General features: G+C 35.0%; 1 protein-coding gene across 2 annotated transcripts; it reads left to right on the plus strand.

The window, feature by feature from the left end:
- The first annotated feature begins 4,686 nt into the window (after positions 1–4,686).
- Positions 4,687–10,163, plus strand: LOC111390281 (splicing factor-like protein 1). 2 transcript variants are annotated; one of them, XR_002701905.1, is made up of 3 exons: positions 4,687–7,185; positions 9,257–9,772; positions 9,854–10,163. XR_002701905.1 is itself a non-coding variant. In XM_023015325.1 (2 exons), exon 1 carries the CDS (start codon positions 4,776–4,778, stop codon positions 7,146–7,148), a length of 2,373 nt encoding a protein of 790 aa, XP_022871093.1. In that variant the 5' UTR covers positions 4,687–4,775; the 3' UTR covers positions 7,149–7,185; positions 9,257–10,163. The 2 variants fall into 2 exon arrangements, 1 of the variants encoding a protein (XP_022871093.1); XM_023015325.1 differs by having other exon boundaries at positions 9,257–10,163.
- The last annotated feature ends 3,431 nt before the right edge of the window (positions 10,164–13,594 follow it).

Consider the following 13,594-nt stretch of genomic DNA (forward strand, 5'->3'; position numbering starts at 1 on the left):
AATTTTTCACTTAGTTGCTACCCTACCCTAAATACCAACTAAGTAAGGATCATGTGGAAATACAAAATGTAATGTTATCCGACTAGAGGTGGCTTTGATTGTAACACTTTTTCGATATGACATGGTCATAATTTTAGTATATCATACAATTTCATGTATAGTGGATTCATTTATTTTGGAGACAACATGTGATGAAAATGTACGTGAAATGTAAAGCTAAATCAAAGTTTAATGATTTGATTGAGGTTTCTCTGTAAGTTATATGATCGTAGATTAAATTTACGCCATGTCATCTTATTTTATACCATAATATGACTTATTTTCATGTTAATAACCTCAATCAACTATTGCTTTGTTATAATATTGGAATTACTCCTTATTTGAAGGTGATTAGTGCCAACTAACTTGCAACTACATGTATTGATACAATTTAGATGTACTTTTTAGAACAATTCAAGTATCTGAAATATTTACAGTTAAGTTTCATTCACTGCTATTCAACTTTTAAATGAGTCATTTAATTTTAATTTATATTGATTGAGTTATTGAACTTTAATTTAATTTTAAAATTCTTTATTCTTGCGTTCAAATTGTTGGACATATTTCAAATGAAAGTACAAAATTATTTTATTAAGAGAATGTTTAGTTAAAAATGAGTCTGAAGAGGATGCGCTTTTAGCGAATGTGGCTCAAACAAGAGCTATAATTGCATTTAATATTTGTGCAAATAATAAAATGTTCCATGATCATGGATATTATTATAAATTGAGTAGTTAAATTGTTAAATACAAATAGATTCAATTTATATAGTGATAAAAAATAACCGTCTCGATCAATAAATAAGTAGAACACTTTGTGTTTTTAGCATCGTATTATATTTATTGAAGTTTGTGTAGGTGACGATTTACAGAATTAAATGTTTTTTATAGTTAAAAGTTTGTATGAAATCATGCAGCCAATTTTGTTGCACTATCCACATGGACGAAGGGTACATGAAAAGGAATGGAGAAGCACATTTTCCCCCGAGTCACGGTGGCAAACTTCCCGAAATTCTCGACTACTTGTATTTGACAAATCATAGTGTTTAACAATTTAGTTTGTCGCAATGAGCAAAATATTTCCATTCAGAATAGACCAAACTACGTTCATCTCGAAAACCTGATGCCATGAACTTGTTTCTTCATCAATTAGAACCCTGATGGTAAACACGTTCTTGTTTAATTTTACTAAACATATAGAATTGTCTGAATTTCCCCACTTAAAAATAAATAGTTTGCAATCTAGGCCAAGGCCATTTCAAGAATTTTGTAACACGGTTCTTGACATATCCTGTGGCCTTGGAAATAATAATCATCCATGCTTAAAATATAAGCCATAATGTATGATATCAACCGCAGTCTGATAGACCACTCCATTGTGAGTATTGTTTCGTAACAAATATTTCTGCATGCACCAATCTTCACTCTTCCTGCATCTTTCTAAATTTTCTCTCTGAATGAGTGTATTTTAACTTGAAATCATAAGTAATTTTGTCCACCTTGAATACAATTTTTATGTCTAAATCTCTATGATCAGAGTAACCGATACTGGGTTGCTGGATTAAAAATAAAATACGGCTTTACATTTTCTAACACAAATTAACCCATTACTCGAACCAAAAACCTCACCGGTCCTTGTTATAAATTCAAGAGAATTGAAAGGCACGNCATTCTTTTTGTAATTATGATTGAGCATAAATTTGCATTTTCAAGTTAACAAATTTTATTTAAATGTAATAACAACAATTTCTATATAAATTTTTGGTTGACGAGTCACGTGTGATTATGCCATGTTTGGTTTTACTATGAATCGGATTCTAAATAAATATTAATAAAATATGTAGTTCAAAATTTATTGTTAATTTTGACTTAAAATTTCTATCAACTTATCTAGTTAAATTAAATAGGGAATATATTTTTAGATTAAAGTAAAATCTTTTTTAGAATTTATAAAAATTTCGATAATTTGCTTAACATAAAATTCCTTTTATATAAATCTGTAATCCATATGCCAGGACACGTTATAAATACACTGATATGTTGATTAGAAATTTTCAAAATACACTGATATTTATTTTAGGATTTTACGAAATTTAGGATAGTTCGCTTAATATAAAAATCCTTTTAGTCAAATTTGTAATCCTTATTTTAGATTATACAAACCCTATTGCTCACATAATTCTTGTTAGAATTTCATGCATCTAGGTTAATCAACCATCAATATAAAAGGATGAAAAGTTTCATAAATCTTGAACAAGAGATTAGGAAAACCACAATCACGAAATGGCTAAGTTCTCGACTTCTTGTGCATTTGTGACTGTCCTCATATCTCTCATTACGACCGGTACAAACTTAATTCATTTTATTTCGATTATCTTATTTCTATACGCATATAACTAGTTGAGATTGAGACTAAGAAAACCTCAAACGAATACTTGAATTTGCAATTTACATGAAGTACAAGTATAAATTGGTTTGGTAAAGAGGATGATGCAGAATTCGATAGTAAATTATTTGACATTCATGAATCATCGAATAATATTGACAATAGTTAAATTATATGAATGCAGGTTCAAAGGCTTATTTTACTAGAGATGTTTGTACACTAAATCTTGATTTTGCGTTACAAACTCGTGCGTGAATGTATGTGAAAGTTATGTTGGAGGAACTTGTCTCGTAGAACTGAACATAGAAGAAAATGGTCAAGTCGTGGTGATCAACATTTTTATTGTTCCTGTCATTTCTACTGTCGTAAAAAGAACGAGGCATTAGCCCCCGACTCAAGGGTGCAACTCTTGCCATGAACATTTTCTTAGCAAATTGATTGAAGAGGTAACTAAAAATAAATAAGGACAGTGTTGAAATATTTAATGAAATAACATCTTATGAATATATTCTAAACATTCACTAGAAATTGCAGCACAAATTTCAGCAAGTTCTTAAAATCTATTGTCTTGTATATTTATGGTGCTCCAATTATATAATTAAACCAGGAGGAAAAAAAGACGGTGGGACAACAATGAGCCTCGATGGTGGGAATAAGGGTTTACGAAAATAAGGTTTATTTATTAAATTATTAATTATTTTCCTCTTTTTATTCTATTTAATTGATGGTATAATCATTATTAATTAACTAAACAAAATTCCGTGATGTAAAATGTATTAAAATTTAGTATTGTCTTTTTAAAAACAAAATTTATCAATAAATGGACAAACGATCATAAGTTGCAAATTAAAGACTCGATGATAAAGATATCGATAAATATTCCAGTGCTCTCAATTTCAAAAAAATAGTATGGAATTAAGATCTAATTAATTTGTTAAATGTGATAAACACCATTAAAACTAAGATAGAGAATATATACTTTTGAAATTTTTATATTATATAATTTGTTTTCGAAAGAGATGAAATTTATTGTCTTGAAATTCCTACCTTGAAGACATTTTTGATATCTCAATATATCATCTTTTTATAAGCAAGTGAAAATAAGTCGTCTTATTTATTGTCACTTAGACATAACTTGATATCCTCTTATTTGTAAGACAATGTAATATGTTGAAGTAGGGTTGGGTTGGATTGATTTTTTATCAAACTCAAACTTAACCCAACATAGTCGATTTGATCTAAAATCAAATCAATCCAACCCAACTATTAGTTTAAACCCAATCCAACCCAAACTAATTAAGCTTGAGTTGGTTTGAGTTGTGTTGGTCGGTTTGGGATTGAGCTTTCAAAATTGGATCCAATTATTTTTTGTTGAATTTGAATAATTTTTAAAATTTGAATCCAGTTGAAAATCTCCGATATTTTTAATCTATGTAAAAAATTCCTTTTGAAATTAATTTATAAATAAATTTGAGACTATGACGAATTTTCTTTTTATATTTTTTTTGAAATTTATTTATTTCATTATCGCGTCCCTAATTTTCAATCTATCATCAAATCATTTTGCATTTGCGTAGTATTCATACCAATCAGCCTACATAAAAAAGTTGGACATTTGTATATTCTAAATTTTTCTCATGTCTTCACTATTGTGTCTATTTAGATTTTTCAATTCTAGGTATTAAATTTTTTAATTCATCGGATTGGCAGTAGTAGTGACACCTTATTGCATGTTTTTAGAGCACTGTTCGCTCGTTCATTTGAAGCCTGTGAAGTGTTTCCGCAGCACTGTCGCGGGGTGCTACTTATGTCGTGGTGGCGACGATGATGACTTGGCTTGGATGGTAGGCAAGTGATGATGGGTATGGTGTGTGGTTAACACAAAGAAGGTAGAGAGTGGAGAAATAGGAGGGAGAGAAAAATGAATTGGCGATGTCAGGGATTGAAATTTGGGGTTGGGGTTGGGGTTGAGATTGGGTAAAATAAATGGTTTGTTGTAATAAATATGTATTAACTAATTAATTAAATTTATATTAACACCCGATTTGTGAATTTTAAACTTCATCATCCCTGTTTTTGAATTTTACATTTGAAATGTAGGATTTTGGGTAATTTTCTCATTTGAGATGGTGGATCTCAATTCCGAAACAACAAAAAGAAGTCTTATAAATTATAATCTAATTCTAAGCCAAACGTGGTCTTGGGCCTTATCCAATCACAATAATGCGCATACGAGTCTTAACACATGGACCCGAGGATTCAACTATCCATAAAACCTAGATCCATTCCACAGCTTTCTATTTCCCCAATTCTTCAAATCCAGCCCTCCCTCCCTCTCTGTCTCTACTCTCATGGACACTATACAATCGAACTACATGGATTCTCCATCTGAACCTCCCTCCGAGTCACAACAATATTCAAATATTCAGAATTATTCATACTCTTATCCTGAAAACCCATCGGACCCATCGGATTCATATACCGAAACTCCATTGGAAAAAACCCTAGATTCATCACATAATCCGAATACTGAAGATGGAGCTACGAATGGAAGTGCGCCAAAACCCGAGATGCCGAAGATTTTGGTTTCGGAAAATGGGTTGACCAATAGCACCGACAGGGATTTTTCCGGAGGCGAAGAGGAGACGACCAGCAGGAAGCGACGGAGGTCCCGGTGGGATCCTCCACCGAGCGAATCGAGCAACGATGGGGCTGGACCTGGAGGATTTGATAATAATAGTGGAACTGGTGGGAGGAAGCGAAAGTCCAGGTGGGCCGATGACGAGCCGAAGCCCGTGATTCAGTTGCCTGATTTCATGAAGGATTTTACTGGAGGTATTGAATTTGATCCCGAGATTCAAGCTCTGAATAGTAGGTTACTTGAAATTAGTAGGAAATTGCAATCTGGGTTGCCTTTGGATGACCGTCCAGAGGGTGCTAGGTCGCCTTCTCCTGAACCTATTTATGATAACATGGGAATCAGGATTAATACTAGGGAGTATCGTGCTCGTGAAAAATTGAATAGGGAGAGGCAAGAGATTATATCTCAGATAATTAAGAAAAATCCAGCATTTAAGCCACCTGCAGATTACAGGCCGCCTAAGCTTCATAAGAAGCTTTACATTCCGATGAAAGAGTATCCAGGTTATAATTTTATTGGACTGATTATTGGACCAAGAGGGAACACTCAGAAGAGGATGGAAAGAGAGACGGGGGCAAAGATTGTGATTCGGGGTAAAGGTTCGATGAAAGAAGGTAGGCTGCAGCAGAATAGGAATTTGAAGCCTGATCCTTCAGAAAATGAGGATTTGCATGTTTTGGTGGAGGCTGATACTCAGGAGGCTCTTGATGCTGCTGCAGGTATGGTTGAGAAGCTCTTGCAGCCGGTTGATGAGGTTCTTAATGAACATAAAAGACAACAGCTTAAGGAGCTTGCGGCATTGAATGGAACTATTAGGGATGAGGAGTATTGTAGGTTGTGTGGTGAGCCGGGGCATCGGCAGTATGCATGTCCTTCTCGAACTTCAACATTTAAGAGTGATGTTTTATGTAAGATATGTGGTGACGGTGGGCATCCTACAATTGACTGCCCAGTGAAGAATACTACGGGCAAGAAAATGGATGATGAGTATCAGAGTTTCTTGGCAGAATTGGGAGGCACTGTTCCTGAGTCTGCAACCAAGCAAAATTCTGCAACACTTGCCCTTGGCCCTGGTAGTTCAGGAACCAATCCTCCTTGGGCGAGTAGTAGTAACAATACACAAGCTGGTTTGGGGTCTAGCATAATCAAGCCAAAGGAATATGATGAGACAAATTTGTATATTGGGTATCTGCCACCTACCATGGATGATGATGGTTTGATCAGCTTGTTCTCTCCATTTGGTGAAATTGTGATGGCTAAGGTTATAAAGGACCGGCTATCTGGTCTGAGTAAAGGATATGGATTTGTTAAATATGCTGATGTCCAACAGGCTAATAATGCCACTGCGAGTATGAATGGCCACAAACTAGATGGAAGAACTATTGCAGTGAGAGTTGCCGGTAAACCTCCTCAGCCTACTGTGCCACCGGGCCCTCCTGGTCCAGTAATGCCGACTTATCCTTCTCCGAATCAGCCTGCTGGAGCCTACCCATCTCAACAGTATAATGTAGGTGGTCCAATTGGCAGTGCGCCAATGGGGAGCTATGGCGGGGCTCCAGTTCCATGGGGACCACCTCCACCTCCTCCTTATGCATCTTATCCTCCACCTCCTCCGGGTTCAACCCTGTATCCTCCACCTCCTCCTTATGGAGTGCAATATCCTCCACCTATGCCACAAGCATCTTCTGGTACCCCATCACAGACTGTTTCTTCTATTGATGCGCAACAAAATTATACATCTTCTGGGGAGTCACAGCAAAATTATCCACCTGGAGTGCAATCTCAGAGTAGTGCACCTGCTCAATCTGCTCCAACTTATGTCTATGGAAATTCTGTGACATCCATGCCGCCGAATGCCCAAGCTATGTATCCAATGCCTTCATACAGTTACCCATCTTATTATAGTTCAGTTCCTCCTCACCCTCCTCCTGCTGTGCCTCAGCCACCTGTTGACTCTTCCCAAAGTTTGAATAATGTTCCTTGGGCCTCAAATCCACCTGTACCTCCACCTTCATCATCTGCGGAGAAGAGCAGCTATAGCACAGATGCAGAATATGAGAAGTTCATGGCGGAAATGAAATGATGATACAATCTTCTAGGATGGCCATTTAGGATGAAGGGTAAACACGCTGGATTCTTTTCCTTATGTGTCTTGCATATAACATGATATAATTGTTTATTTTAGGGCAAGAATTGTCTCAACTCCATCAAATTGTAATCACATACCATCTGACATCTGTTGATGTAAGACTTGTGCTGTTCATATGGTAATAGATGGCTGGAGATTTCATTGAGGGAATTGGGAGGACAAGAAAATTGAACTAAATAAATCTCACATCTTTTTACCATGGTGGTTGGTTGTGATGTGAGTTTAACACTGTTCATCGGCCAATAATATGCGAAGAGTACAATATGTTTTCTTCTCTAGCGGGAGAAGAGAACAAAAATTTGATGCAACAGTTCACTTTTTACCTATTTTCATTTTGTTTTTTTCTCCTTTTTGTTTGTGAGAGTTTTGATGAGAGGGGGTTGAAGTTTCACTATGCCTATGGAGTAACCTGACTTGGTCAATCAAATTTTGTCAACTTATTCTTCATGACTTTTCCTTTTCTGTTTGTAATGTTAACTGGCGACGTGGTACAATGAGGATGTTCAAATATTGGTGGGATGACTTAGGTGATTGCTACATTCAGGGCCGGCCTTGGCATAAGGCCTACAAGGCAAAGGTCTTGGGCCTCAACACTTTTGGGGGCCTCTAAAAAAATTTCCACCCTAGCATTTCTCTTTTTGAATGATCCAAATTTTAATTTAATTACTATTGTTGATTAGAGCAATGTATTCTACTAGAAACTCAAAGTTTAAAGGATTTTGACTTGGATCTCTCATTTATGCATAGATGTAAAGAAAAAAAAATATAGTGGTGTTGTTTTTATATTATATTTTATTGTTTTGAGTTTATTAAGCAGTTAGAATTGTTTACTTTCTTTCTCTATAATGAGAAGATAAGAAATTCAGCACCCTTTTGTTAGCATCACTGTTATATATGTATGTTTCTTCCATTTGTGAGTTAAAATTGAAGAAGTACACAAACTGAAAATGCTTTGTTACAAGCTGTAAATTAACTTCCATATTTGATTCAATGCTTGGTCTCTTGATAATGAGATTTCCCATGGAAAATAAATGAAAACTCAAAAAGTTGTTTCGTTCAAGAAAAAAAAAAAAAAAAAAAAAAAAAAAAAAATAATAATAATAATAATAATAATTATCTTTAAAGGCCTCGTAATAATTAGTTGCTTAGGGTGTCAAAATTCTCAGGATCGGTCCTGGCTACGTTCTCGAGTGGATCTAAAGAATTCCTCAGTTACAGGGACGATGTGATCCTAGTAGACCATGTTAGATGATCGGGAGGTAAAAAGATCTAATTTATTGTATCTTTCACTAGATGTATAGATACGTGAAGTACTGAAAATGATTAATTTATAGAACTCCAAATTTGTTGATAGTTAGGCTTATGTAGTTATTCTATTTCGAGGTGATGTCCAATTGAGGGCATTATGATTCTGCTAGATTAGGCTCCCTGGTTTGCGAGATGGTTGATTTGACTCTAACAAGTGACACAGGGCATGTATGGGCAAGAGGTTCTAGAATCTATAGTTTCTTGAAGAAATTTTCTTTATTGAAAATGTGTATGTATGCCTCTGGCTGTAGCTTGACTCTTAAGTTCACTCTGGACTCTGGGTATTTCCATTAGTCACAGAACTTGAAAGTAGCCTGTCTTTATTTTCTATCATATCCATAGTTTGATGAGTTTTCTTTTTCTTTTTCATTTTTTCTCTATCTTTTTTTTATTTATTATTTTATTATTTTTTTTACTGTCTTTAATATATATCTAAAGAGGAGAAAAGAACATAATTTAGTACACCTACAGCAATACACAGATTATGTTTTGGTGTTGCCTCGTATAAATTGTTGTTTAAGTTGTGTCGATAGGCATATTCTGATTGGGTATAACTATCTATGTTGCCAGTCAGCGCCTTCGCTGCCATTTATAGAAATCACTGTCTTTGACCTCATAATTCTGCTTGATAATATTTGTTTATGCATATTTTCACGTTTGGTGCGAGACTACTTAATTATTATATCATGAATCATAACACTTGTTTCTTTGTCGTCATTGTAATATTTTGACAGGCTGTTTGTTGGAGCACTTGTCATCCTGATTTGTTATCTCTTGCCCTGACTTACTTGTTGGAAGTTTGGGACTCACATCTTTAACCTTGCTGTACTGTTATGACCTTTGCAGAGAGTTGCCACAAAGTTCAGTTCACCCAGCCTTGTGTTGCAGGACTCGTTCAGAGATTTATTGCTATTGGTTATTCCTTTTGTAGGACTACCTTCTGTCTTTTATGAGTGTTATTTTACTTTAGAGCATCTGGACCTCTCAAATTTGATTTATATTTTATGTTTGAAGTTCTTAATATTTGGTTTGTCATTATTTGCGGTCCTATCTAACGATTACTCAGGTGGTGCACTATGTGCATTGTTTTCTGCTTCTAATTTGCTCCCACTTTTAGTTTATTGATCTATTCCTTTTAAGTTTGACGATTCCACATTGTTGTAGTTCCTGTCTGTGAAAGCAGGTTAATGCTTGCTTCTACAAATCATTGCCAGAAGGTGTGTGCATCTTAAATTGTGAGGTTACCTGGGGTATGTTAATATTATAAATTATTTTTTATATATGTATCCTGTTCTTTTTCCTAATATTTTCTCTCTGGTGTCTTTTTCTAGTGGCTGTATGGCAGGTAAAGTGATTGTGCCAGATTTAATGTTGTGTTCTCGAGTATTTCTTTCTATGTGAATAGGTTGTGCTATTCTTAGGGCTCTTATTAATTAAAGGAATTCAGGAGTGAAATCATTTGGTTGTGGTGGTTGATGGTTTTGAATGAGTAATTGCAGGAAGAATATGTGGTATAAATCAAGTGGTTAGTAGGATTTGGTTGGAGTTTAAGAAGTCTGAGAGGAATGATGGTTTAATCTGTATATGAATGTAGTTAAATTGGTAAATTACTTTCGGTTACATAACCATGAAGTTCTATTAGCTGGTGTCAAAGTATAGTAACTACATTGTAGGAAGATATTATTTGTTTCTCAGCTTCAAAGCAATTATTTACAAGTATCTAGAGGCCTCTTGTGATAGAATTCATATCTATTGTGAATTTCCTATTTATCTGGAGGAGGAAGATGGAAAATATATTTGCATAACAATGAATTGGTATATTCTTGTAGATCCTTCATCTCTAAAGATTTCTCCCGTGCATACTTCATTTTCTCCATAGGATTGCCTCAATGTGAGTGCATGTGTTGCTGTTGATAAACCTTATGTATGAAATTAGATATTGATTGTTAGGATATGACTTTGTCCTGCTGAGTTGCATAATGTCAACCACTTTGAATGTTATCGTGTATTCGAAAAGGCTAATTAGAAAGGAAAAATGAATTCGTTCTAGATGGTAATGTCATTTGCTAAGGGTGTTCTGAAAGTTAAGAGATGTCAAGTTCCTGGCTATTGATCTTTGTGAAGTTATGCACCATTGTTAATCGTGTCCAATTGCAAATTGAAGTGGTTATATTCATGCTTTTAGATATTCTATTTCTTGTACATATTATAAACTTGCTTTTACATGTGCCTTAATTGGAATGTGAGCAACAACTCAAATAATTTTGCATTGTCATCTTGTAGTTTAAAGAGTTCGGTCCAAATAAAATGATGTCTAAATACTTTTTATTTTTCAATTATTATGTTACTCACATTTTAACTAACTATCCATAATGAGTTTTATACATATAACACACATTATTTGTTAGTTATAATTTAACGGTTCAACAAGGGACCTGTAGATTGAACGAGTAACCCATGGGTCAAAATTAATGACGTATAATTTAACTTCCAAATCATGTCTGGTAACTATGCCGCTATCCCTTTTGCCCCAACTTATATTTTCTTATACCTCTTTTGCATAGTGAATTCATCAAGCACATCCTGTGCTTAATGCGTATTATTTGTTCGTATTGGTGTAGTAGGTTTCATTTATATATTGAGCCCTTGTTTGAGCCACATTATTGAAATGAAAATGCATTTTTGAATGGTGTATTGATGGGGAATGTGTAGTTAAAAATGAGGAAAAATTTTGGATTTGCGTGTAATATTATTTTATTGAAAATGTGTGGTTAAAATGATGCCAAATCATTGTTGAATAATGCATTTTTTTCAAATAATGTGGTTCAAATAGGACCTGAGTAATGCTATTTAGCCCTATTGGGGTTGCAATTTTCATTTTTCATTTAATCTATCATTTAATGTTATTAAAACTGGGATTGCAATTTCAATGAGGCTACATAGCATTACTCATATATTATACATGTCAATTAAATAGAAGTATATGATATTGAGTTTTAGAAAGTACTAGAAATATTTCCATTCTCAAGCACGAATTCGAAGAGGATGGAGCATGTTGGCTGCAGTTGGTCCATGCTGGTGCAGAAAATAGTGGTTGAGTTGCTCAAAATCAATTGTTTGATTTCCTTGTGAATCCGGAATTGGGATGAAGCTTCAAAATTTGATCCGACAAATTTGCAGCCTTCTTTTTTGGTTAAGTCCAATTTGCATAATTCAATTCTGTTTGTGAAAATTAAAATTGAGAATATTGATTCTTGGTTATAATACTTAGGTCCCGTTTGTTTCCCATTTTTATAAGAATGAAAATGAAAAATATAGTTGTTATGGGCTTCTACATGAGATAGAATTCAAATATGGTAACTTGATGTGATGAATAAATGTCATATTTTTTATTTTAATGAGAAAAGAATGGATAACAAACATGGGCTTATAAAAGGAAATCTGGTCTAGTTTGATGTGTAATATATCGATGGTAGTTTTGAATTTGATTAGTCTTTACTAATTTTATTTTTCTCTCCAGACATTTTAACGAATTAATGAACGGAAAGGAGTAACCACGCATCAAAATAGATAGGTTGGGAATCAAGTCGTGACAATGTGTATAAGTTTGGGACTAGTGCTGCAATTTTCCTATATTACTTTTTTTCCCATAAAGAAAGAAATATATCCGAATCTCCTTTATAGAATCTTTTATGAAATCGTCGTGTCATGCGACAATATATATTACAACTGCGTAGCGCTATTTTTTTTCTCAATTAAGACCGAAATTTCAACCATCCACCAATTGAGCCCTGTTTAGCTCTCATTGTTTTCAAATTCCCCTTATCTTAAAATCTAGATCTTTATGCACTTAAAAAATATATGAAAGATGTCATATTCATCATTTGAAGCTGCTTCAATTAATTTGAATTTTATTTTTTTTTTCATGCCGAAAATTAGTTATTTAACAAGAAAAAGGCAACGAAGAATATTCGGAGGGTGAATCCAGCGTAGCTAAGCTGGATGAGGCGTAGAACATTTCATCCAACATATCTACTGCCCTCGTAAGTGAATATACCAACTGATCTGTTCACCATGTGTTTGCGAAAGTGCTGGTGGAGATGAGCAATCAATGGTAAAAGTGCAGCGGTGGGTATTCTTGGTGGGTTGGCAGAAATGGCCAACTGGATGGATTGTGAGAATGCTTGTTCAGTCAACTGCAGAGGTGTGGCGGCAGATGGTGTTGATGGGGCAGAAGAAATGGCTGACTGGGTGGGTTGTGAGAATGCTGGTGGAGTCAACTGTGGAGATGTGGCAGCGGTTGGCAGTGATGGGGACGGTGTCGATTATATGACATTGTCAGGTGGAGAGATGGCAGCAGTTGGCTGTTGGCGGTGATGGGGCAGTGTCGAGTTATGACATTGCGATCAGAGAAATTGAGTATTGCTTCGTCGCCTCTGAACCTCAAGGCGGCCACGTCGTATGCTCTGGCAGCAGCCTCGACTGTGTTAAATGTTCCTAACCAAGTACTGAAGGTGGTTCTTTGTGGATCCCTTATATCTGCTGACAATCTGCCCAATGGCGTTTGTCTGATTCCTCTGAATCTTCTTTTCTGTCTTGTTTCTTCACGTGAAGGCCCATACTTATTTGATTTTGCCGTTTTTGCTTGGTCCCGGCGACAGGCATCTGTAGGTTTTGCAATATTTGTTTGTTCCAGTCTCTCGCTCTGTTGGAATAAAACATTACACAAAATAACTGTTGTAAGTACTGAATAGTTTTCCTTGAGAATGTATATAATAACACAACCTAAATTCGTATTAGCCAACCGTTGGTTTAAGTCCATTATTCACTATTTCTCTTGAAGGCACCACATTACCATCTCTTTGAAGATAGTTCCAAATATATGATCAGAAAATTCATTAACAACAACTATGCAATAAACAATGGCAAGAAATGCAAGGATGGTGAATGAGTAATGTTAGCCTTCGAAGAGCCAACCCGCGAACTATGTTTGTTACCGGTGAAGAGAAGGGAGTTTCGGCTCACCTAGAAGTTGCGAATCATCTTTCATATCCAGGCTAGCTACAAGCTGT

Source organism: Olea europaea, chromosome 1, assembly GCF_002742605.1.
Source record: "Olea europaea var. sylvestris chromosome 1, O_europaea_v1, whole genome shotgun sequence".
Classification (NCBI taxonomy): Eukaryota; Viridiplantae; Streptophyta; class Magnoliopsida; order Lamiales; family Oleaceae; genus Olea; species Olea europaea.

What these genes read in the sequence shown, in the direction of transcription:
- LOC111390281 (XM_023015325.1), top strand. Translation starts at nt 4,776, where the DNA reads ATGGACACTATACAATCGAACTACATGGATTCTCCATCTGAACCTCCC.